A 27,865-nucleotide genomic window follows, 5' to 3' on the forward strand; every position below is an offset into this window, starting at 1 on the left:
CTTAGTAATATACTTGGTAATATAATAGGCTGACTGATCGTTTTCGCTCAGAATCGTTTTTCTTATACAATGATATTATACCATTGAATTCAAATTTAACACCATCTATTACAGTGACCCACTTGTAACCTACTGTACAGCAAAGCGACATCCACTTACCCACCTTTTTTTTTCTTGATCATTAACCCGGCAACTATAGCCATTATCTGTTTGTTTGTTTGTAGGGGTGGATACTGTAAGTAGGAAAACACGTGTGTTTTTGTTTTTGGCAGAATTTCAAATTGGCACCTGTAGGTTTCCACATACGTCCCCCCCCCTAGTTATTATAATCATAAATAAATTATAACTATTTTTTAAATTATTAAATGTCTAGTAATTATGATAATTATGATGGCAAATTATTCAAAATGCAGCATCAATTATTATTTTTTCTTTCTTAATATTAGTATTGAACACGGTTATCTACGTGTAGACAACCGTAGTATTGAATAATATGTAAGTATATTGTTTGAATATTGTATATACGCCGAAATTATTATCTAGTAAAATAAATACATTTGAAATATGTGTTATTAAAAATATTGACACCCCCCTCAAAAACCCTCTAAAAAAATCGGAAATATAGTTCAATGCTTAATATCCAGTTTTTTAACAAACCACCATCATGTAAACCCATAGGGCATACTGGGCATAGACCTTATACTAATAAGTAAAAGACAAGAAGTGATTGCACACCGAGCGTGGAAACATAGAGTGCGCTATTCGGTAACTGAGTGACTCACATGTTACTAGTGCGGTGTAGTGCGATAAGATATATCATTTAATCGTTAAACTAGTCTGTGCAGCAAGTGGACGCACCCCCCGCGTCACCCTGCTATCGAAACCGGATCTTCTATTTCAAGGTATTGCGTGGGAGAGGGGGGGGGGGGTCAATTTTGGTCGGTGTGCTGCGCGTTCTCTCGCTGGACAGAATTTATGTAGATTATTGCATTTTTTCGTCAAGACAAGTGCTTACATCACTGCGATATGTTTACATGCCGCTCGCAATGCAGTTGTTATACACAGTTATTGTCTATTAGTATAAGGTAAACCACGATGTAGTGTCACAAACAAATAAAAATAATAATTTGAGGTTATTATATTATGAACATATACATGTTATAAGCACGGTTGTAAAACGTTCCGATCACGACTTATGGTAGTCGTGGTTCCGATACGTATCGTTTCGTTCTTTATACTATCAAAGAGATTATAATATGTTGTTTATAACCATAAATATATACAACAACCTGTTGTATACATTTATAACCATAAATATATACAACAACCTGTTGTATACATCTATGTTTACTGTTTACAAGTTATTCCAAACTCAAGTTTTGTCATTACTCATTCTGTTTTCTGTCCAAAGCTATCCACTGTGTCCGAAGTTTTAAGACTACATTTTACCGTACTTTGCGTAATTATTAAACTTAAAAAGTTAAAACTACATTATTCAGTTATGTCTTTATTATCTGATGATGAGATTTATGCAATTGAAATGAATTGGAGAGTAAACGCAATAAGAATGCCAAAAATTCTCAAAGGCCACGAAGGTTATATAATTACATGCTTAGAATTTTGTGGAGATCAAGTTGTTAGTGGTTCTGATGACAATACACTAAAAGTTTGGTCAGTTCTTACTGGAAAGGTAAGTTTGAAAGCAGTTTGTTATTGTTATGTTTCAATTATTTTATTGAGTAACTATTATTTACTATTATTAATTAATATATTGGAAACTTCTTAGTGTTTGCATACATTGATTGGGCACACTGGTGGTGTGTGGTCATCACAAATGGCTGGTAATATAATAATTAGCGGTTCCACTGATCGTACTTTGAAAGTCTGGAACGCAGAAACTGGTCAATGTACACATACATTGTCTGGTCACACTTCAACAGTTCGTTGTATGCATTTACACGAAAATAAGTATGAAGACATATTTTATTTTTATATTAATTTAGAAATTAAATTTGTATGCAACATTTTATATTTATTTTTCATTAATTTATTTAGAGTTGTAAGTGGTTCAAGGGATGCATCACTCAGGTTATGGAATGTTAAAACTGGTGAGTGCTTGTCTATATTCCTTGGTCATGATGGTCCTGTACGTTGTGTTCAATATGATGGGCGATTAATAGTTAGTGGTGCTTACGACAATCTGGTAAAAGTATGGGATGCAGAAAGTGAAATTTGTTTACATACATTATCTGGTCACACTAGTGGTGTATATTGTTTACAAGTTAGTATATTTTTAAGCACATTTAGTACATTCTTACAATATATTGTGCATAATTATATTATATTATGTAATATATATATCAGAGCTTAAATCAAAAAAAATAATACCGTTTACTGTAATATGAATATTAAATGTTATGATCGAATTACTGTTTAAACATTTTAAAAATTTAAACGTTAAAATTTAGCGTAAAATTTAGCGTTTTACGTTTTAGTGTTATTTGAATTGGTGTAACATTACTCTACTAGCCAGTACCTAGGTTGGGTACAACCAGCTCAAATTTAGAAATGAAAAAAGGGAGGGGCTGGACAAAAATATTTATTTTAAGTACAATTATTTTATTTTGATTAGGTACCTAGTATTTTAAATCTCTGTCTTACAAAAATAACCATATAATATTATATTATCTTACTGTTAGTTATTATTTTTAAATATTTTTTATCTGGCAATGTTTTATTTCAATCTTAAATCGTTTTCTCTTACGTTATTCGATGTTAATATTTAATTATAATCGTTTATAGTTTCTGTTTGGTTATCCGTTATCCGTTTTAATCATTATACTCATTAATCGTAACATTATAAAAACGTTTTGAAGGAAGCCCTGAATAATATACTAATAATTATGTAATCATGTTTAAGAGGACGTTATACCAACATTTGCTGTCTCTGTCTTACAAGTAGGCTTTTTATTATATTTTTATTTTAAAGCAAGCCATGAGTATTTTAAGATGTACAAACAATTTACAATTTTAAAATACTTATAACTTGCTTTAAAATTAAAATATAATAAAAAGCCTATGAAAGTGCCTAGATAATAATTTTACCTTTAAATTTTATAAGAGACCAATTCACTCTAATTTTTTAAACTCATGGAGCTAAACGTGATCTGCTGAGCGTACAATTTGCTCTGTTACACACTTTTAAGATAGAGACAACAAATGTTGGTGCAACAGTAACGTCCTCTTAATTATAAAATTTGATTTAATAATTTGATGAAATTGTTTACAGTTTGATAGTTATCATATTGTAAGTGGATCTTTAGATAGTAATATAAAAGTATGGGATGTAGAGACTGGCACATGTAAGCACACTTTAATGGGACATCAATATTTAACATCTAGCATGGAGCTAAAAGATAATATCTTAGTGTCTGGAAATGGAGATTCTATGGTAAAAATATGGGACATACTTACTGGGAAATGCTTGTACACTTTGGCAGGTAAATATTTATAGTTAGTTAATTTTTTAATAATTTATTATTTATTGAAATTTTTTATCATTCAGGATCTGGTAAACATAGTTCTGCAGTTACATGTTTACAATTCAACACTAGATTTGTATTAACTTCTTCTGATGATGGGACTGTGAAATTATGGGATGTAAAAACTGGTAATATTATATTTGCTAGTGTGTAAAAGATGCATTAATGCAAGGAACTTAATTATTTAAATTTTAGGTGAATTTATTAGAGATCTAATAGCACTAAGAAGTGGTAGTAATGCTGGCGATGGTGGAGTTGTATGGGGATTACGTGCAAATGAAACAAAGTTAGTATGTGCAGTAGGCAGCCGCAATGGCACTGAAGAAACCAAAATATTTGTATTGGATTTTGACTTTGACGCAACTGACTACGAGTAACATAAAAGAACAAATTTGGTAGTGCGCTTCACATTTCTACTTGATGTCTGGCTAAACAAATTGTTGTTACCGATATTAGTTAACTGTCTATTGATTAATGCATTACCAACAAAATAGTTTTAGTTTAACTCTTTTATTTTAAATTTATTATTTTTGAAACAATGACAATCAACATTAGATTTTTGCAAGGCTGGGGAAGTTAATGATTTTTTTTAACTCAGTTAAGTTAACGTACTTAATTTTTTTCCAACCCAAAACTAAATTATAGGATATAGTGTTAATACTTCATACAGTATTTACATATAAGTTAGATTCGAATGATATACATTTTTAACTTTAAACAATTTACGATACATATTTTTTGACATTAAAACGAAATAGACTGAAATAGTGAAATATTATAAAATTAAAAACAAAATAAATTAACTTAACTTACCTCTTAAAATTAAAAATTAACTCGTTAGTTTCACATTAATTAAGAAACAAATTTAGTAAGTTAACAGTTAAGTTAATGAAAAGCCAAAAGTAACTAGTTAATGCCCAGCCTTGGATTTTTGTAATGAAAAGTAAATATTTTATGATATAACTTAACTGATATTTAACAATTTAAGTTATTCTATTATTATTTATTTTTCTCTTTTTTTATAGATGTATGTACAATTTTAAGATTTGCTTTTCCAAATAATAAAAAATGTTTTTATCAAAATGTATATATTATATATTATGTATGTTATTACAATTTCAGATTACCTTATTGGAACAAATAACTATAATGGTCTATATATGTATGAGATTTTATAATCAATGGTTTGTTGAGTACTGTGCTACCAATAAGTCTTAAAGAAATTAAAAGATGGGCATTTGTCTTGTTTTTCTCACCTTTAGGTTATAAAAATTATTATAATATTGTCAGTACCGAGTGGTTTATCTAAAACATAAATGTTAAAATGTTTTCAAAGGATTGTAATAGCTCAAGGAAAGAAAAATCAAATCAAACATCTGATGTTTTAAAAAAAAATTTCAATTTATAATAAATTAATAAGTATTTTATTTATAATTAAAATGTTAAGTTTAACATTATTTGCATAAATATTATAACGTATTCAACATTATTAACAATTAATAAAATAATGTATATTTGTATACCCTTTAACTAACATACATTATATATATAGGTATATTATTATTTTTAAATGATAGAGCTAGGGTTATACCCCAAATAATTTCTTATAGGCTTTCGGCACATCAATATTCATTTTGGAACAAATGCAGTCTAGTCTTATTTTAAATTTTTTTATCTTCAAAAACATGACTTAAATTACTGAATTTGAAAGCATCAAAAAAATGTGGGCAAGTTTACAACCATTAACCGCTCTGCTGTACAGTATTTATCAAGTGTACTTAGTCATTGAGTAGGCCATTTTAAATGCAGTGTTAATGTAGTAACGTAACAAAAGTAACGCATTAGAGTTATTTCCAAGTAACGTAAATGTAATGGAAATTACTTTTCAAAAGTAATTTCTATAGAACAACGCGTTACCGTTTTGAATTATTAAGTACCTACCTCTACCTATTACGAATTGAAAAAAATATATATGTATAATGGTGGTATTATGTTTACCAATCTAATAAAGTGGAACCTCGATTATCCGGGATAAATGAAAACCACGGTTAATCGAGACTTTTTATAAAAATGAAATTTTTTTTAAAGTTATAATTAGAAATGCATAGGTACAATTTTATAATAATGAAATTTTGAAAATTTTTATTCGATTATAATATTATAATGTTATACATCCATTATAATATTGTATACAACAAGTTATCAGGGCTTAAAATATGAAGTTATCAGTCTTTGTTTTTTTTGGTTTGAAATAATTTTCCTTACTTTACTTATTATTTTTCTCAAGTCAATAACGTCATGGAAGTCAAAATTTTCCTGTTCACAGAAATTCAGGTGGACATCAACTGCTTCCATTGCTTGGTTTGTCTGTATCGTTTAGCACTCGTTATTAGATTGTTACGACGTTATACCACAGATTATATTTTTCATATAATCTGTGGTTATACCGCGCGTTACGTTCGGCGATAGCGAAGGCCAAAAGTAATAAACTTAAGGTTATTCGATAAATAATATAATAGGTGATCGATGTACAATATTGCTTATCTTCATATTGTTATCGTCAAAAATGTCATTAATACCTACGTTTGTCGATATCATGTATTAAGTAATATAAAATGTTCGATTATAACTACATATATATCTACAATCCATACTTATTTTAAAACTTTCGGAAGAGTGAGCACGGATAATCGAAGTTCTACTCCACCCCATTATTCAATTTGAAATGTCTAATTGCACTGTAAATCACGAGAACAGTTTATTAAAATTGATTCCTTTAAATAGGTTTCCTATGAATAGCTTGTGCGGAAGACTTAAGTTTTATACGATCCTATTAAAGTATTAACTATACACTATACAGGTTTTATAAAGAATTTGCTTGTTCAATTTGCCTGCAGAAGATAATTGCCCCAAGAAATTAAAATTTTTTTTTTTGTAACGAGAATGTAATAAGTTATTTTTATCAGGGCCGGTTTTAATTATGATTATATTATTATAATTTATGATTATTTCAAAATTCAAATATAATTTATTATACCTATTATATGACCTAATATAATAGTAAATAATATTTAAGAACTACAAATAGGTAATGAAAAATATTTATATAATATATATAAAAATATAATATTGCATTTCAATCATATGATTTTGCCAGTAGCATGCGTCAGGTATAAGATAAATGGTACTCAACAAAAATTATCAGATATTGTTGGTCACAAAATTCCATTCATTCCATGCCAAGCGCATCGATTAAATACATTAAATTTGTTGAACATATCTGTTTTGTAAATGTAATAATCAGTGATCTATTTTCTTGCCTTGGACAACTATGTTTTTTTCTCTGGAAGTACTAAAATACATTGAAGCCTAAAAAGATAGACACGAATTCTAGTACACAGTGCACAATCAATTTAAAACTTTTTACAGAATGGAATTCAAAAAGGTATTCGATACATTAATAAATTTGTCTTCTGAACAAAATTGTATGTTGATCATAGAACCACTTGTGAAAATTTTTAAGGTTCCATGGTAAAACAATTGTTCAATAGATGATTTGAAGAAAGCTATGAAAATATTCCCTCCTGGATGTAATGAATCTAATATTTGTGATTATGATGGAGTTATAACTGAATTAAATATTTTACACTATCACTGTATCAATAAAAACATTTAAAAATGAACTGAAATATTTAAAGTATCCAAAGAATTAAAACATATTTTGCCTACTGGCAATAAAATATGCAGATTGATTTTTACAACACCGGTTAGTACGCTGTATCAAACGAGCACACCTTCAGTAAATTGAAGATTGTGAAGAATTGTTTACGTTCTACTACAGGAGTAGATCGCTTACAAACTTTAATGTTATTAAATTGTAACAAATATTTAACTGATGAAATTGATATTCATCTAATGGTGAAACATTGGGGTCTTCTTAAAGAAAGACGACTTATTATATTATAAAAATATTGTAATTTTGTTTTTAAAAAAATATTCTTTTTAATAAACACTGTCTATTGATTTAGCAACTTGCATTAAGGGTCCCGGTGCCGGTTTTTCAAATTTTCCACAATTCTATAAAATTTGCTTTGTCCTATTGTTATACTATAATGCCTAGTAAAATATATTAACACAGTTTTTTTTTATAGACATTACATTATTACCTATTTAATTTTAAATTTTAACGAAATTATATTGGTACTCAAAAATTAATGGAATGGTAAACTCCTTCAAATGTAGGTAATCTCCAAATAGACATAGCGTTAACTCCTTAAAACAAATAAACGTATACACATGACATTTTCACTGGCTGTTTATATTTGCATTTTTTTTACACGATAAAAATTTCAAAATTATTTTGATATGTTTTCAAATGTTTAGGAACATTTTCAGTTTCCAATTTTATTAGTCTTTTTTTCAATGAATGTCAATAAAACTATTTGTTGGGTAAAAAGGCTTGACAATTTAATACAAGGCTCCTACTATATATTGTTACAATAACATTTGAAAAATATTAAAAATCCTAAGTCACAGCTTTTTTTTATAAGCATTTAAAGTTCTATTCTTGACAAAACACGGAAAAATCACGAAAATTAGCAAATTATTTTGAGTTAAGAATTCATAAAAAAATTCTAAAAATCTAAGATTTGAAAATGTAATACAAGATTTTTCATAAGTTTGTCTACCTTTATCAAAAAAAAAATGTCTACCGGAATTAAATTTTTATGAGCATTTTAAATTCATATTTGTATGTAATTGTCAAGCTATCATAGTTAATAGTTATACCAGTAAGGCTTTAAAAAATAAAAAAATAAATTCATATTTTTACAAAATTTGCTATTCACTCGATTTCTTATGTAACGATTTTCTTATTTTGTTGTAATTAAAAAACGAATGACTGTAGATACATAAAAATTTTACTGAATGTTTATATTTCCATTTCTATACACCATAAAACTTTGAAAATATTTTGACTCTTTTTGACCTGTTTACGGACATTGTCAGTTTTCAATTTTTTTAGTTTTTTTTTCTATAAATATCAATACAATTTTATTTGTTGGGTATAAATAAAAGCGTGAAAATTTAATGCAAGGCTCCTGATATATTGTTAAATATTATAAATACATGGGCACAATTCTTTTTATAAGCATTTAAAGTTTAAATGTTGACAACATTTACCAAATTTAAAATGTATAATTATTTTGTAGCTAAAAATGTATAAAATGTTCAACTTTTATAGTTAAGAATTGGAAATTTAAAACTAGGTTCCACTTAAATGGGTTATATATAAATTACTATACCTATTCACAATAATATCATCAAATTTACTTATTACTTGGTAATATCATAGGCTGACTGACCGTTTTCGCTCAGAATCGTTTTTCTTTTACAATGATATAACACAGTGGCGTCATGTCAGTTTTCAATAGATGGAGGGGGCAAAGGTTTTAACCGGCCCGAATGGGTAAAAAAAAAAACAGTAATATTATAAATATTAGTAGTTTATTAGGATATTTTCTTTTTTTTATTTTTGAAAATATATCAACTGCATTATCTATAAATCAATTTTACCTGATTCATTACTCTTATATAGGTATATGATAAATTTACAAATTAATATTCTCTTAAATTATAATATGTATATTTTTTTTTATTTCTTGCTTACCGGCTCAAGTTTTGTTTGTTTATTAAACATGCTAGAAATTATTTTCGATACTTTTCGAGCAATTTGCGTTATTTTTATATTTTTAGTCGCACCACCCATTTATTTGTTTTAGGTCATATTTTGCCCAAATTAAAAGATTAATGTAAACATGCGTCACGAAAAAAATTAATTTTAATTTAGGTAGAATAAGGTACTCAACTAAATTAGCACAATACGCAGAATAGTTAAATCATACACGACTGTCGCAAGTTAACTGAAGTCCGTGATCAATGATAAATAATAAGTGTGCAAATCGGTTGCTGTTTTTAGAATTTGTATTCATTTCAGATTTTAGAAATTAAACTATACGAGATTATGATACTAACTGTTCATTTTCCAACACACTCACTCAAACAAACATACATAAATACATAACCATACATACAATGTGTACGTCCCCGCATACGTCTAAATATAAATATATTCCAACTATCAATTAGTAAAAATGTATCATTGTGACAATAATTTTTGAGTACATAGGTATTATAATATTTTTTGAAAATATTATAAAATACCCAGACAGCAAATGTTTGACTAAAAATATTATTATAACATTATTATGGACACGTTTTTGCGCTAATAAAATATAATAATGGTAAAACGGCAACAACTGGACACCAACCCATCGGGCCGCTTTTAAAATCAGACAGGGGCAAATTCCCACCTTACCCCCCCCCCCCAAATGACGCCACTGACATTACATCATTGAATTCAAATTTAACACCATTCATTGAACATTGAACATTGAACATGACAAAAATTAAAACATTCTGTACTGCAAGTGCCGATATGGACGCGTGCGATAAGCATTCCATACCATTTTAACAAAAAGAAAAATATATTGTTAAAGTTTCACGTACGTTCGAGAATCATCACCGTCAAACACCGCTGTAGTTAATATCTACACGGATACACGCAGCGCATAAACACGTTCTATTCAAGTGTTTGTAACATTTATTTTTATATTTATTATTTTCAAGTTATCATTTTTGGCTTTTTGAGTTTTCCAATTCCAAAATCGAGTATTCAAATAAAAATGTCTAAGCGTATAGGATATTACGATATTTTTTTTTTGTCACGCCTGCACCGAAAGTTTGGTTTTCGACCACGGTTGAAGCGTTCGAAAGCGTCCTTTTTCCGTCCAGCGGGCGGTTAAGTGGAAATCCCCAAAGTGCCGGGCGGAAAAGAGGAAATCCCCAAAAGTGCCGGGCTGAAAAGAGGAAATCCCCAAAAGTGCCGGGCGGAAAAGAAGAAATCCCCAAAAGTGCCAGCCACCGGGCGCGTATCCCCTGCACAACCAGAAACTAAAATGTATACCTACCACGGTTCTTACAAAACATAAACTTTTGGTTACATTTTAAATGTATAGCATAACCTTCTTGCATGACGCATAAACATTTGAACATATTTAATTTGCACTGTTCCTAGATAAGTCAGATGTCCTATGTGCGTCGAACGATGCGTTAGTAAGTTTATTTCATGCAATTTGTATAATAATCTTATCTGTTACAATAATAAAATATAGGTACAAAGTGAAAATTGTAATTTTGAAATAAAATAAAATGTCTTCCATGAAATTGTTTTTGTAGAATAGTCTATAATTGTTGCATAGATCCCTGCATAATCTTTTCCATGAACGCAGGGGCGTGACAAAAAATAGTATGTGTGGCTCGCGCGGGAAGGCCATTTCCCGCCCTTGCCACACAGTATACTATTTCAGTTAAAAATGATAATGAAAATATTGATTTTCGGGTAAAAAGGTTCGTTAAGGAGTTTACATTTTTTGTGAATCGTCGGTACTTGAAACTTTTACAGTACCTGATATACCTATATTGTTATTATACAACTCGAATATTACAATATTACTCAATGACTTTTTCAAATTTTAATTGGCTATATACCTTCCACGGACTTAATCACGCTTTGGCCGTTGGTAATAAGTCTATTGACTTATAAGTTATAATATATTAAATATATACTGTTTAAAACTCAAACAAATTATTTTGTTTAAAACATCTGTTTAATATCAAATGATTTGTGGTGAAAATATTGACCCTATAGACTATAATAAATTATACTTTACCGAGAACTAATTAGTTATCCATTTAAAGTTACGTTAAACTTTTTTTAAAAGACTGTACCTATTTAATAAAGAGTATAATAATTATTATATCTCAAAACCACTGAACAAAATTACCAAGGACTCCATGCAAATTTTTTTTTTTAATAAAACTGTAACAAATAACATTTCTGTGTTACTAAACGATGATGGTTATTATAAAAATTTGCCTGACGACGTATCTATATAAATAATATATATATTATAATATAAACGTAGGTAGGCATCATACGCATTTTAAAACCACTAACAATATTTTTATCAAACAAATAAACTATAAATATAAATTTTAAACACGTCGCATTGACATACACGAAAAACCACCGATATGAGTGCCGCATGCCACGAGGAGTTGAGGGAAAATGACGTCACGAGTGTAGGACCTCCATCGCATCACCCGCGGAGAGCGCACTCGGGTCTCCGGGCCGGCGCGTCGCCGGAAAGGCGAGTGGACGGCAACAGTGGCTGTCCAAATCCGTGTCGCCGGGACGAGGACACGAACACTTGTTGCCCGTGTCGTCCCACCGCGTCTAGGTGCCGCCCCGAACCGAACGCCAATCCCGCTGCAGCTTACGTCGATCCGGTCGATCAGATAATCAACGAAGGACTAATGCAGCAGAAGAAGAAGAGCAGCCGACGGCGGTCGTCCTGCTCCAGCAGCGCGAGACCGTCCACGGCCAATCACCGCAGCTACCAGCCCGATTTCTTCGACGACCAAGCGGACATGAGTAGCTGGCAACAGCACAGGGACAGTAGCCAGCACGACGCTTCACGAGTACGGCCGTCATCTACGGCGCCTAGGCCCAAGTGTTTGGCATTCGAACCTTACGTGGACAACGAGCCGTATTCCCCGGCTGCGGTGCAGGGCACGCCGGGCGCGGTGGCAGCCATACAGATCGCGCTGCAAGACGAAAACGACGGCTACCGGCAAAACATGCAACGGGAACTGGCAAGGCTGAACGAGCAGCGGTCTCACCTGGTGGAATGCTTGGAAACGGAAATGAAAATCATCGAAATGATGCGCGAATACAAGAAACTGAAACGCGACTCCGCGAAGCTACAGCAGCAGCCGCCTGGTGACGACCGGGAACGGCTTCAACGGTTGATCGACGAGGAGAAACGGAAACTGGCCGAGTTCCAGCGACACCCTCGACAGCAAGACGAACGGTGCGCAGCAACCCCGAGCGGAACGTACGAGATCCCGTCAGACTCGCCGACTAGATGCCCGACGCCATCGCCGGCCCGAAACCGGGAATCGGCATGCACCTACACGTCGACGCAGCCCTGCCAACGGGTCAAATTGAGCTACCAGCCGCCGTCACCCGACACTGACACCGAAGACGAATGTCGCGCGCCGCCCCCGAGACGACGGTTACTGGTGGTACGTCCGCCGTCGCCGAGCGACAGCAGCGACGACGCTAACGAATGCGGTCGCTGAACACCCGCGGCCACATCCAGGTTTCCGACCAGAGACGGCGGACGTGCCGCAGCAGACCAAGCAGTAGGTACGCGGTCCACCTGTAGCCGCCGTTTCCTATTTTTGTTTTACGGATCCGCGGCAGACACTATAATAAATTACGTCGTGAGATCGTAAATCGTAATAATGCGGTCTCGGCTCCGTTTTCCTATACACTTTACGTACCTATATCAAATAAATCAAAATTATCAATTTTACTAATCTGGAATTTATAAAATCTGCACGCATATATATAAAAAAAATTAGACATAATATAGTAAGTAAGTTACGAGGTGCCTGCAATATGACAATAGGTACCTACTTGAAAAAAAGTAACAAAAAAAGACACTATTAATTAATAAAATTTGCAAAAACTTTAATGACATGATATTATTCTTCGTCAATGAGCCACTGCTATACACTTTACTAATGCAATATTTCAGTTACTCATAAAATACAATTTTATCAAAACAATCCTCCCACATTCGGTGATTTTCAACTGTGCGCGTTAGGGAGAATAATATGGACGAACTTTAAAAATACTGATTAAATTATAGGCTGAATCGGAACCACGATAATATAACTTACTATAATTTACAAGAATCACGTAAATCGTGAAAAAAAAACTGGTTAAAAAGTACAGAAGCCAGAAGGTGGAGGATATGATAAGAGAATATGATATAGGAGTTCGCGTGAAGGATTATGTACTAGCACGCAAAAATAATTTATAACCATAATGGTTAGGATTATTTGGGGTGATTTAAAAAGTTGGAAATAAGAATATTGTTACCAATGTAGAGGGGTTAAAAATTCTCTCATTTTTTTTTTTGCTTTTCCCAATTACTGAGAAAAGGAACTAGGAATATTTTGCTTTTCACCCCTCAAAGTACCAACTAGATTCACAAGTCTTGATTTTACCACTGTTTTAAACACTTTAACAGATACCAGATTAAGATATTGACACTATTTTAAGGTATTTATATACATTTTCACATATAAAAATAGGCTGCAAATCACCAACCAGCTGGGTTTATAATGAAATTATGTTGTTCTATTATTTTTCAACAATTTTTTCATAGTTCTGATTATAATTAATCATTAATCATTTAATTGAAAATTAAAAATAAAAAGATGAGTGCCGTGAGTTACTTTAAATATGTACACAACTGTCTCTAATGCTTATAACATTAAAAGTATTTTATTTTTAATTGTAATTTAAATTTGTCTTATATATTTAAATATAAAAATAATTATTGAAGTATTAATAAGATAACAAATAATTCTTTACACACAACAGTTTGAAGTACTAAAGAAAACATCTTGTATATATAATATCATTACGACAATACTTAGCATGATAATTTTCGTATAATTGACTTAATATTAAACATACAAATTATTATCTATACACATAAAACAATTCATTAAGACTATTTAACGTAATATTAAAAACACATACTGGCTATTTTATGATAACTATAATTGTTTAGGTATGCATTTATACAACAATGATGAACAAATCTCCTAGTTAAAATATTTTATGATAGTAACCATAGGCGGAGATTTGATTGAATTTTAGGGAGGAGGGCTTAAATATTTCTTAACAAAATAAGAAGTGTGGGGGGAGGGGGGGTTAGAAAAATGTACAATAATTTTGGGGTGCTTTCAATATTTGTTGATGGGGCTAGGCCTTAGTAACATACAAATAAGATAAAAATATAAAATCTCAAGTTAAAATTACGTTTTACTATAGTTCACGAGGTGAAATTGTCTGTTAAGATTTAAATATCATTGTGTACATAACAAACACATATTAACAATAATGAAATATAGGCTTTGTAAAGTTGTGTGATAAGCCCATTATAATTTTTTTTGTTAGTCTAATAAAACAATGATGTTCTAAAACTGTTTTATTGAAAAACAAATTTTTCTTAAATTACAATAATTTTAATCGGATAAAAACATGAGTGATCCATTGATCTGTAATAGATTTATGGTATATATAATGTATCACAATGGTTCATTGTTAACCATACATTCTTTTGATATTTAAAAATAACAAAATAGGATTAAAAAAAAAATAATAATAATAATTGTTAACGGTAGCAGAAACGACACTCATATATAGTTTATTCTATTCCATGAGCAAAAATCATAATGAGACCTGGTTCAGACATCATGTCATCACTAACCATAATATTGTCACACGGTAAGACAATGACCGCCTGTTTTCCAGGTATACGCTTGCAGTTGTATCGGTCATAGTGCCTTCTGTTATGTTGTCTAGTTTCTAGACTTGATAGTCCAGATGGCCAATTGCGTTCATGACAGTTTTTAACGAGATCATCCAGGATATGAGCAGGACAACCACTTTCAATAAGTGCTTGTTTTATGTTGTTCTAAAGGAACAAGAAAAATATTTTTAAAAAATGAAACTAAAAATATACAACAGTGTTTTGTATAGTTAGGTTATAACTTATAATAATTAAATATTACATACTTGAAGGTATTCATCAGGCGTAGAAATCATTCCTCCCCAGCGAGTAACTCTGGCTTGAGGAAGAGAACTTGACCAGCGTTCAATTTCGTCTCTTTCCAACTCATCGGCTACAGCCCTTACGCTCGGATTGCATACACGCAAGGCCCGCACATAACCCTACATATAACAAAAAAATAAAATTTAATAAAACATATGTTCTACCTTCTAATTTTTTTAAATAGATAACCTTTAATGAGCGCCATATTTTAACTATTAATTGTATTGGACAACATAAAAAGTGAAAGATTGTCGTACACAACTTGCTGAACATAGCTAACATTCGCACTGACGACTGACTGATTATTAGAGACTAGAGTAGTTTAATTACAATATATAATCAAATTATATTTTTATGATAAAAAAAACATATAATCATACAAGTTCAGATCTTTTTTTAGTAATGGAATTTTTATATAAAACTATAAAAGAGTTTCAATGAGTCATTTATTCATTTATTGTCCATAAAACGATAAAAATTAGGTTTTTAGTAATTAAGGATAGTGAAAGATAAGTAAGGATTAAACTATTTATTTATCAATCATATTTTATTTGTATAAACAATTAAACGTAATATCATTGACCGGCAATCTATTCAATTAATAAAATACTAATTAGTTATTAGGTCAAGCAATATCAAATAATTATAAATTCCTCTAAATATAAATCGAACCATACATAATTTTCGTTATTTAAAGCATGATAATTATTGTTATCTGAATTGATTACACTAAACTCGAGTGCCCAATCGACTTTGTTTACAGCATTGTTTATATTATGTAACAGAGATCTAATATTTTAATACTCCCTTGTTCAAGTTTTTTTTAAATAGATATAGTTTACAATTGTCATTTATTACAAAAAAATTTGAGACTAACCCATTAGTCAGTTCTTCTTTTCAAAAACATACATGAAAATTCTTTGAAACGGAATCACGAAAACGTTTATAGAGCCAATACCATTGATCTGTAAAATAGTCACTTAAATCTGATTTTGAATTTATATTTAGTAAGTCGATTAGTATTTTAGATTCTGAGCGGAGCAATAAATGTATTGTTTTACATTAATGTTTTTTTTTTTGTGTCTGTCACGACCTTTTAGTACAATAAAATTGCTTAGATTTTCTTCAACAGTATATTTTCTTATAGGAAAGTGAATCTAGTTGGTACTTTGGGGGGTCAAAAGTAAAAAATTCCTAATAGTTTTCAAAAGCGCAGGGAAAAACAAATAAAAAATTAAGGAAAAACGATAATTTTTATGCAAAATCGGTTTTTGACAACACACGTAAAAATAACAAAAATGTTCAAATTATTTTAAGTTCGAAAATTTTTCTTTTTAAATCTAAATTTTATAAATGTAATACAATATTTGTTATAGTTATCTACCTTTACCAAAAAAAAAAAATGTCTACAAGAAAGTCAAATAAAATTTTCATAAGCGTTTAAAGTTTATATTTTTATTATTTTTTTTTTTTTGGATATTCACTCGATTTCTCATGTAGCGATTTTCTTATTTTGTTGTAATTCAAAAACGAATGATTGTAGATACATGACAATATTTAACTGAATGTTTATATTTTCATTTTCTATACATAATACAATTTTGAATTTATTTTGACTCATTTTGAGCGGTTTATGGACATAACATAGCTGATTAAATTATTAAATTATTTCTTCTGTCGTTGGATATTACTGAATTGGGCATTCCATTCCAGAAAAATATAAAATTTCCTAGTAAAAGTGAATGCATAAAATTGGATAAGTAAGTATTATCGCTCCAAAGTACATTAGGTGTCGACGTGTCGTGCGGGTTACTGTATAATACTTTCAATTTTAATGGATGTGTAAAATTCAATAATATAAAATCATTGTATATGAACAACGATTCTGAGCGTAAAAGGCCTGTCAGACTTCAATACCAATATTATATATTATTATACCTACAATATAATATAAAATATACCGAGTATAAAAAAATTTAAAATGTCTACGATTATTCGATATTGAGAAAGGCCAAAAAAATAAAAATGAATACAAGATTATAAGGTCTATGGAAAACCACATAATTTTTTTATAAGCGTTTGAAGTTCATATTTTTTTTTTACTTTTTGGTTATTCGCCCTTAAAATAATTAATTCTCCTCAATCGATTTTTGATATTTTGTTGTAAATTAATAACAAATAACCGTTTAGATACTTAACATTTTCACCAAATGCTTATATTACCATTTTCTATACGTAAATATGGAAATATTTTGATATTAAAGCTGTTTAAAAATATTTAAGATACATAGGCATGAATTTTTTGTTTATATTTATTTAATTAATATAAATCGTTAAAAACTAAAAGGGTGGTGTGGGGGGCAGATCCCCCCACGAAACACCACGTTAAATATGTATGGTGGGGCTTCAACCCTAGCATAGCCAATGGCAGTATAGCTCGAAAATTCGAATTTAGATAAACTTATAGGTACCCTATTTAATATTAATATATTTAATTTAATATAAATCATAATTATTCGTGGTTATATGGCTCAAGGGTAAAAAATTACGATCGGAACGCACAACATCATAATATTATTACGTTCTTACGTCATACCGTACACCAATAAGTTGTAGCACTGTCGATGAAAAATGATAACAGACCGTTTTTCGGTTTTAACCGGAATACGCCGACCAGACGTTATGATAACAACGTGTTCGAAACGAAAACAACAATGCCAACGAACACAACACTATAAAAGTACAAAATACGAAATTCAAGCATTGAACAATAACTGCTGCGCGCTGGACTGCTGGAGACTGGAGTCTTCGAGTGCAAGACAAACGTCGAAACCGGAAACAATCATCACTGTAGGTAAATCGTGACATATTAATAATCATTGAAATAACGACGACGGTTGTTGTGACCAGACCGATCAGTGTCCCTCCGGTTAGGCTAGCTACTACTGTCACGGCACACCATCGCGATGACCACGTCCAAGAGTCAAATAAAATTCGGTTTCGATTTCACGTCGGTGCCGGACCTGGTGGCGTGCATCCAAAAGCTCACCGACTGGGGCTACTCGTACGCGTGCATACCACTGGTGCACGCAAAACTGACGCCCGACGCTTCGAATCTTGATCGGTCGGCATTAGTGAGCAGGGCTGACGTGATCCTACAGGCCGAGACGTGGAACCGGGTGGTGGTGAAATTGTCTGCGCACCTTGACTTGGATTCGGCGGACGCTATCGCCAGGGACCGGGACGCCGAGCTCTTCCGCCAGGAGGTTTCTTACGCGTCGTACCTGAATGTGTCGGCGATCATGTTCCGGCTACCACTTGACGGCTGTATGCCCAACTTGGCTCGTCTGGTCAACGTCGCACTCCACGACAACGTGTTTGTAAACTTTTATGTACGAGTGCCCATGTGTAGTGGTAGTGGGGGCAATGAAAATGGCATCAGCGGAGACAGCAATGGTTGCGACGCAACAGACACTTGGAAGCTCTGGTCGGCATTCAGTGCCGCGTGTGACTATCACAGATCTGTATGCCTGGCATTGGAACTCAGTGTGGACTTGCCCGATGAACAAGAGCTCGACCGATGGCTGGGTGAACCTATCAAGGCCGTTATTGCTCCCACTTCCATATTTCTGACCAACAAAATGGGTTTCCCTGTTCTCTCTCGTCCTCATCAAACATTTGTCAACAAGCTATTCGATCTCGACGCCTGCATCTTTATAAGTGGAGAGTCCAATCAAAACATGAAACCATACTTTGAATATTTGTCTTATATTCACGACAACAATAAATCCGACAAGCTATACAGTTACTCTTACGCTTACGAAGATTTGTTACAAGTGCCCTTACAGCCACTAATCAACAACTTAGATAACAATGTTTACGCTGTATTTGAACAAGATCCAATTAAGTATCAACAGTATGAAAAGGCTATAACCAAAGCATTAACCGACAAAGTTAAAAGCGGTAGCACTGAAGTGTTGACAGTGTGTGTAGTGGGTGCTGGCAGAGGACCTTTGGTAAATGCTAGTCTAAAAGCATCAGACAATTCTAAAGTTGCTATAAAAGTGTATGCGATTGAAAAAAATGAGAATGCATTACATGTGTTGAACTATAACAATGACAACTATTGGCACAATTTGGTTACAGTAGTCTGTGCAGACATGAGAACATGGAAGTTTGAAGAAAAATGTGATATACTAGTGTCTGAATTGTTGGGTTCATTCGGCGACAATGAACTTTCACCCGAATGTTTAGACGGAGCACAAAAGTTTTTGAAAGAAGACGGTGTCTGTATTCCCTCGTCTTATACGTCTTATTTAAGCCCATTACAATCTCAAACTTTGTTTAGTAATATGAAGATGTTCAAATCCAATACAGCCATGGATAATTTACACGAGAACGCTGAACAAATATATGTGGTTAACATGCGCAACATGTATATCATATCCCCTGCACAGCCATTGTTTACTTTTGCTCACCCGAGATGTGACTTAGAAAGAAACAATAACAGATACACAACACTGACGTTTGACATAAAACAGGATTGCATTTTACACGGATTTGCTGGATATTTCAATGCAGTCTTATACAAGGATGTAAATATAAGTATTGAACCTTCAACATTTAGTACGGGCATGTTTAGTTGGTATCCCGCTTACATCCCGATTAAAAGCAGTATAACATTGAAGAAAGATGAGCAGTTGAAAGTGCATTTCTGGCGCCTAAGTGATACTTCAAAAGTCTGGTATGAATGGAGTATATCTAAACCTAATTCAATGCCTGTGCACAATCCAAATGCGCGTTCCTATTCTATGCAATTACACTGAGATCATATTAAATTAATTATTTATGATCATCGTGCATAGATACATGATTCGAGGCTATAAATATTGCATTATTATAAGTCTTTAGGGTATATATATTTTTAAAATGTACTGTTAAATTTGTTTGCTTTTTTTTAACAATCATGTTTATTGTCTATACAGATTAGACATTAAAATATCTATAATTTTAAAATGTAATTAAATTAACGATATTTATGAAAAAAATCTGAAATTTAAAATGCAAAATACTTCCACTGTCAACAACTTATATTATTTATGTTAGAAGGTTGATAAATAATAACACTGGTTGAAAAATAAAGTTTAAAAAAATATAATTGTAAGAGTGCATTTTTAAGTAAGTAATCAAATTTGATTTCGAGTTAAACACACCACCAAATAATATATCAATTTATCAACTCTAGTCCAGGTTTAAACATGATATAACAATATAATATAATTATTATACCATAGGAAAACATTTTAAGTCTACCAAATAAGAAATTAAATTATAGAATATTATTTAATATTTTTCATTGTTTGATTCAAAGAATAACATTGTGTAGCACCATATCTAATTTCCAAAGATATATTTTTATCGGAAAAAAATATTTAGTGTACTAATGAATAAAAAGTATTTAATTTGATAAACCATAAGCTCATCTTTAGTTCTCTATTCTTAATATATTATATTCAAATTTAACATGATAAATTATTTAACTATGTCTTTACATTTTGAATTGCTTCAATAGAACAATAGGTATATACAATATTATATTTTAAATTGGAACAAAAAGTAAATCATATTTTAAGGCTAAAGGCCTTAAGTACAAAACAGAAATAGTTTACAGCTAACGTTATTATGTATAATGTAATGGAAATAAACATTTTACCTTTAAAATTCTCATTTCATCTTTGATTCCAGTCATTTCATATCTGTATGTAGCCATGTCTTGATGCATTTCATTTATTTTCTGTTGTTGTTTTTGTACTAATTCTCGCAATTCTTTCACACAGTTATGATCCTTTCAATCAAAATAAATTGTTGAATTAAAATGTTACGCATTCGTATAATTATGTTAAATACTGACCTTATGCTCATCTTTTGGTATGATTAAACCGCATCCTTGTTCACAAGGAAATGGTCTTTTAGGATTATATTCACATTCCGATAGATGAGAGTCTAGTGTATCTAGTTTTACAACACTTTGACATCCATAATTTGAATTTTCACAAACAATATACAATCTATAAATATGTTAAACATTTTTAACGTACAAAATAATATGGCAATTATAATGGTATGAGTGTATAATTCTTCCAACAAGTATTGAGCCCAATAATAAAAATGGTCACGTCATAAAGGCTTTAAAAATGCTAGGATTCTTGTTTAGAATTTGAATGGGTTTCAAGCTATCTAGTTCTCTAAAAGTTTTTTATTGTTAATTTATGTGTTCCATACTTGTAAAATATTATGTAGTTGTTATATGGAGCCCAAACATCGTAAGAAACAGCTACCAGCTAGAATGAGTCCAGCAAAGTTTCTGAAGAGTATATCATTTAGAGTTCAGATAATCAATTGTTTGTCCACTACATGACTACAATTTTGTACTTTGTCACTTGAACCTGTCCATATTGACCAATAGAAAAGCTCAAGTTAATTTATTATTTTTTTCTAAAATCATTGACCCACCTATCCTATTAGGTAAAATAAAATTTAGAATCCCAGTTTTTAGATCCAGTAGTTTTCAGTTTTGTATCCATTTTTTTACTCTACATATAATCAGAATAATAAATGAGGATCCATCATTCATAGGGGACTATATCAATTACCTTTTATGTACCTCCCTAATGTATTTTATGTATTGTTATTTTTAATATCATACACATACTGATTTAATACAAATTAGTTTTAAGATGATTATTATTATTAATAAAGTATTTAATCATGATCTTAGATTGTTCTTTGATATTTGTGTATAATTTTTATTTTATTTTTCTTATAATTTATGTACAATTACTTGTTAACGCTCTACTCTACCGCAAGCCAAGGCTTACAGGAGTAGATATATTCTTAATCTCTGTATATATATACGTTACGTATTTGTAACTTGAAAAGAAACTTATAAATAAAAAAAAAAATCCAAAATTTGTCTTGGGTTTGTCCTAATTTTTAATAATATATGCTGAATGTCAATCATTATCAATGTAAGTTTTAGATTATGGTTTGTGGAACTAATAAAAACGATTGATAAAATTACATTAGAATTATATGGATATTCCATTAAATCTGGGTTAGAAGGTTTTATTAGACAATCGAAAATGTTTAGTAAGCTGTATGAATTTTTTATCAAAAATAAAACTAAATTATTTTAAAACCCTTTTGGTTCATAAATTCAAGTAGCTACTAAACAACATATTTTAAGTTTCTAATTTTAGATTCTGAGGTGGAGCGATAAATGATTTTACAATGTATTTTTTTTGTCTGTCATCAGTCATTACATTTTAAGAAAATAAAAATGCTTAGATTTTCTTTAACAGCATTTTTTCTGATAGAAAAGTGAATCTAGTTGGTACTTTGTGGGGTCAAAAGTTAAAAATTCCAGTAGTTTTAAAAAGCACAGGGAAAACATTTATTTTTAAGCAAAATAGGTTTTTGACAAAATCGATCTTGGTTTTTGGTGTAATTTTAAAACAATTAAGTGTAGATGCATGACATTTTCACTGAAAGTAATTAGCTTATCGTGTATAGAAAAATACACGATAAAATTTTCAAAATATTTGTTTTGGACTGTTTACGAACAATTTCAGTTTCCAATTTTAGATTCTGAGCGAAGCGATGAGTGTATTGATTTTATAATGATGTGTTTTTTTTTTTATTTTTGTGTCTGGCATCACCTTTTAGGACAGTAAAATGCTTGGATTTTCTTCAACAGTAACTTTTCTGATAGGAAAGTGAATCTAGTTGGTACTTTGAGGGGGGGGGGGGTCAAAAGTAAATATTTCCCAGTAATTTTCAAAAGCGACATGAAAAACAAAAGAAAAATTAAGGAAAAACAAAAATTTTTACGCAAAATCTGTTTACGAGAAAATCAATTTTGGTTTTTGGTGCAACTCTAAAACAAATTACCGTAGGTACATGAAATTTTGACTGAATATTTATATTAGCATTTTCTATACATTATAACATTTTCCAAATACTTTGACTTATTTTGAGCTGTTTACAGACATTTTCAGTTTCCATTTTTTATTAGTTTTTTTGTCTACAAATATCAATAAAATTTTATTTGTCGGGTAGAAATGCGTGAACATTTTATGCAGGGTTCTGATATATTGTTACAATAGCAGTTGGAAAATATTAAAAATCCTTAATCACAGTTTTTTTTATAAGCATTTAAAGTTTGAATTTTGACAAAATATGTAAAAATCACGAAAATGTGCGAATTATTTCTTTTTAAATCTAAGATTTGAATTTAATACAAGATTCCTGATAAGTAATTGGTTTGTCTATCTTTATTAACAAAAAAAAGTCTGCCGGAAATTCAAATTAAATTTTTATGTGTTTGAATTTATAATTTTTACAACATTGGATATTCACCCGATGTCCCAATATCTAATGTAGCGAATTTCTTATTTTGTTGTACATCACAAACAAATCACTGTAGATACTTGAAATTTACACCATATTAATATATTATGTTTATTTTATCAATTCCTATACTTGATTGAAAATTGTATTTGTTGGGTCAAAAAGTGAGAAAAATTAATACTAGGCTTGATACATTGTTACAACAGCAGTTGAAAAATATTAAAAATACATAGGCAAAATTTTTTTTTTTTTAAGCATTTAAAGTTTGAAATGAAATTTGACAAAATTATTCAAATTTCAAATTTAAAGATGATTTTGTAGTTAAAAATGTATAAAATGTTCTAATTTTATAGCTAAGGATTGAAAATTTAAAGCAAAGTTTCCTTTTTTTATAGTTATTTTATGTTCAAATTTGGACGAAATTAGAATTTTAAACAAAGGTACGATTTTAGTTTTGTGTTATAATTTAAAAATATTATTGTGGATACTTGAAATTTTTAAAGTATATCATTATACATATACAAATATGATAATAATTAAATAACCATAATAATGGATCGTATTATTTTGAGCGCTGGACGTTTAGGCACATCACACATTGATCTAAAATCCAACACAAATTAGTACAAATAGACACTAGTACACTACGTTTGAACACATAGAATATAATTTTATAATTTTACCTGATAAATCAGTCTAATCAGAGATCTTTTGAGTAAACATAATAGGTACATATAATATATAAAATAATAGACGGTATATCTTTATTACACCTGTATCAACATAATATAATAATATATGACTACAGATTGTTTTATTCTTTCATTCACATAGACTCAATATGACAATATCTAAGTTTAATTCGTTTTTCTTAACTGAACAGTAAGAATCATGAATGTGAATATTACTCAAGTTTTTGAAACCCGTCATGTTAAATACTGCGTTTAAATGTAGTGAATTTAGAATAAATAAAGACGAAAACAACATTTTTTGTTGTACCTACGTTAAACGTAACTTTACTGTAGCATCACATGAATACATTTAAAACAAATTTAATGAATTTAATCTTGACAATAATATTAGGAAATATTTATATGACATCGATCCACGTCATGTCGGGAAAAAAAATAAAATTTAATAATAAATAAGATAGCAGATAATAAAATAAAATACGATTTTTGAATTAAGCTGATTTTATATTTTTGTAATGAACCAATTATTTAATATATTATTATGTAATATAACAAATATTTTTAAATAAGTTGCAAATAAAAATTTTGGAAACAATTAAGAGCCAACCTTCCCGCGGTGTCTCCTGGGTAACACTAATCGACTCTAAAAAATAAAGTAGAAAAAAATGTATCCAAATACATAGTACAAATTTTAAAATTAGGATGTACCCAAACGTTGTATTAATTTTTGGTGAATGAAAAAATGGTACCTAAACGTTTCCAATTGTTATCCCAATTACAATGTAAAAATATTTTTTTGTGCCCGAACGTGTTTCAGCGTTCATTTTTACAAATCAGTTAACAGCTGTTAAGAAATTGCCATAGAGGTGCTCTTTTTCATTGGCTTCACATTGAAAACATTTATATTATAATTTGTATTTATTTTTTTTTTTTGCTTTCCTTTCCTCCATTCTAAAATCCTGGTTGTGCCACTGAATGACAATGCACCGTTTCAATTTCATATTCCAAAGCAGAATATTTTTCTAAATATTTTGATACATAAAAATCAAATTTAGAACGAGAAATTTATGAGTTATAAGTTTAGATGAGCACAGTGGAGTGATATACGGTTACCCCGCAATATGATGATGGTCCACTAGGTACTCCCTCCACTCATCTAAATACTTATAAATCATGAAGAACTCATCCTAAATACAATTTTTATGTATGGAAATACTAAAAAAAATATTCTTCTTTTGAATATGAAATTAAAACTGTATGTTGTAATTCATGTCTTACATTACACGAATCAGCCGGTATGATTATGGAACAGTATTCACATACCTATTCAGTAGATTTTTTAGGATTCGTGGCACCGGTCGCAACTGTAGAACATTGACGGAAAGTCTGTCTACTGGACATGTAGACTGTCTTAGCAGCCATTCAAGTATACAACCTTTGCAGAATGCGTGTTCACATGCTGGTGCCTGGAAAAGTAAACAGTTAATAAAACATTGCAAGGTGATATATCATAAATGCAAACTTCACTATTTTGTGTAAAAGAAACATGAAGTGTTTGGTATTATTAATGTGAATACTCGACAAGTATATAAACTTTACTTGGACTGGGTCCTGTAGCACTCCAGTACATATGGGGCAGAGAAGCTCTTCATCTACTTCGCCAACAAAACGGATAATGTCAAAACCCATAGCAACTGTACATGAAGTTTAAAACTATCAACTTATCCAACGTCAAATGTTTACTGTTCTATAAGACCCGGAAAACAAGGAAAACCTTGAAGAAAATATCGTTAATGCATCCAAATATATCATTGACCAATTAATATACCAAAAGATTAAATATTAAATAATTGCTTATTAGTTATTTACTTGTTTGTTGTTAGTATTTATTTGTTCAAATGCCGTTATCATTAAAAAAAAAAAATAGTATCATCGTAATCCAGAGAGAGACAGTCTTGCCCGCGACGACGACACTGAATATTATATAGACTCATATTATCTTTGATATTGTTCTAGTACAGCGTTTCTCAACCTGTGGTACGCGAAAAGTTCGTAGGTAGTTCGAAAAAAATCTGCCTTTACAAAAAAAATGGAATGGACCATTATTCATTATCTACAATAAATTGTATTTGGTTTTTTTTGATAATAATAATATAAATAACAATTGTACATAATATTAATGCTTATAATATTATCACAGAATAGATATTATCACAATTTTGTAGTTCCTACTTCGGACTTCCTAATAAAATTAATTACCATGTACGTTATGTTAATATTTTAATAATTAACGTATCTTAAAAAAAGGGCAAGTGGTAGGTACATGAATATTTTCAAACTGTGTAGGTGATTCAGGATATAAAAAGGTTGAGACTTGAGAAGGAGAATCGCTGTTCTAGGGACTAGGGTATTAGGTACCGACCACAAATATAGGTGATTCACTTATTCTTTGGCTGGTTGATTCGGGGGAGAGGATGATCACCCCCTCCCCTTTTGTGTATTCTAAGTTATTTTTTATTATAATATTGGGCTAAAAAAAGGTAATTTCGAATTCTAATATATACAAATGTCGTGTCACAGTATTTGTTATTGAACTCCTCCGAAACGACTTGACCGAAACTAAATAATGTTCTAGTTATTCGTAGGTGTATTAATCTCTAATTAAATGGATCAAGTATGATACAGAAAATCGGAATAAACATTTACCAGACTTAATAGAATACTTTCGGTTACCAATTGTTTCCCATGAATTTTTTTAGTATATTGTTGATAAAGAACCACTTTTGAAGTTTAATAACAATTGTAACTACCTATATAATATTTTTATATTTGATTTTCTTATTTTTTCAAAATATATTATGTTGGTAGGTAGAAAATATTTAGATGAAGCTTATACTGTTCATACAGTCCTTCGTACTGAGTTAGAAGCACCAAATTAATATTACGCTCCATTAATATTCAAATTACAAATAAAATAATAATAAATTAATAAAATAAATTTTCTCAAAATATCTACCAAATTTGCGTAAAAATTCACGTTTCCTTTAATTTCTTTTATTTCCCTGTCTTTTTAAAAAAAGGGAAGTTTTAGTACCTATATTCTTTTCGATTCTGGCCACAACGGCACAACATTGGGCATCGCGTAGCAATGAAACAGTAAAGTATAAACACTACACAGTACACAACATAATTAAAACCAATAATATATTATTATACAAGACTTGTATAATATATTATTGGTTTTAAATGTATTATAGCAAAATCGATTGTCTAAGACAGTGATAACTTGGGCGAAACAAAACCCATCGTTTGCGTTTACCTATAATACCTATATAGTGCCCGATTGCCGTTTTGACAGGATTCTCACTTTTTACACAATATGTACAGGACACTCAAATAGATA

General features: G+C 30.5%; 2 protein-coding genes across 3 annotated transcripts; one reads left to right on the forward strand and one right to left on the reverse strand.

Annotated features, from left to right (window-relative positions):
• Positions 1-1,366: 1,366 nt before the first annotated feature.
• Positions 1,367-4,596, forward strand: LOC132939034 (F-box/WD repeat-containing protein 7-like). Its single transcript, XM_061006030.1, has 6 exons — positions 1,367-1,690; positions 1,787-1,968; positions 2,056-2,281; positions 3,290-3,500; positions 3,566-3,670; positions 3,738-4,596. Exons 1-6 carry the CDS (start codon positions 1,502-1,504, stop codon positions 3,917-3,919), a joined length of 1,095 nt encoding a protein of 364 aa, XP_060862013.1. The 5' UTR covers positions 1,367-1,501; the 3' UTR covers positions 3,920-4,596.
• A 9,363-nt stretch (positions 4,597-13,959) lies between these two features.
• LOC132938302 (E3 ubiquitin-protein ligase NRDP1) lies at positions 13,960-26,429 on the reverse strand. Of its 2 annotated transcripts, none has more exons than XM_061005064.1 (7): positions 26,332-26,429; positions 26,062-26,236; positions 25,786-25,928; positions 21,273-21,429; positions 21,075-21,206; positions 15,325-15,480; positions 13,960-15,223 (listed from the first exon to the last, which is right to left on the reverse strand). In XM_061005064.1, the coding sequence occupies exons 2-7, from the start codon at positions 26,149-26,151 to the stop codon at positions 14,954-14,956; spliced, it is 948 nt and encodes a 315-aa protein (XP_060861047.1). In that variant the 5' UTR covers positions 26,152-26,236; positions 26,332-26,429; the 3' UTR covers positions 13,960-14,953. The 2 variants fall into 2 exon arrangements, with proteins under 2 accessions (XP_060861047.1, XP_060861048.1); XM_061005065.1 differs by lacking the exon at positions 26,332-26,429 and adding an exon at positions 26,291-26,309.
• Positions 26,430-27,865: the final 1,436 nt, after the last annotated feature.

This window comes from Metopolophium dirhodum, chromosome 2, assembly GCF_019925205.1.
Source record: "Metopolophium dirhodum isolate CAU chromosome 2, ASM1992520v1, whole genome shotgun sequence".
Taxonomy (NCBI): domain Eukaryota; kingdom Metazoa; phylum Arthropoda; class Insecta; order Hemiptera; family Aphididae; genus Metopolophium; species Metopolophium dirhodum.

What these genes read in the sequence shown, in the direction of transcription:
- LOC132939034 (XM_061006030.1), top strand. Translation starts at nt 1,502, where the DNA reads ATGTCTTTATTATCTGATGATGAGATTTATGCAATTGAAATGAATTGG. An exon ending in GTGGTGTATATTGTTTACAA is followed by an intron (nt 2,282 to 3,289) that starts GTTAGTATATTT and finishes AATTGTTTACAG; the next exon opens with TTTGATAGTTATCATATTGT. An exon ending in ATTATGGGATGTAAAAACTG is followed by an intron (nt 3,671 to 3,737) that starts GTAATATTATAT and finishes TTTAAATTTTAG; the next exon opens with GTGAATTTATTAGAGATCTA.
- LOC132938302 (XM_061005064.1), bottom strand. Translation starts at nt 26,151, where the DNA reads ATGGGTTTTGACATTATCCGTTTTGTTGGCGAAGTAGATGAAGAGCTT. An exon ending in TGCTACAGGACCCAGTCCAA is followed by an intron (nt 25,929 to 26,061) that starts GTAAAGTTTATA and finishes TTACTTTTCCAG; the next exon opens with GCACCAGCATGTGAACACGC. An exon ending in CGCCTGATGAATACCTTCAA is followed by an intron (nt 15,224 to 15,324) that starts GTATGTAATATT and finishes TTGTTCCTTTAG; the next exon opens with AACAACATAAAACAAGCACT.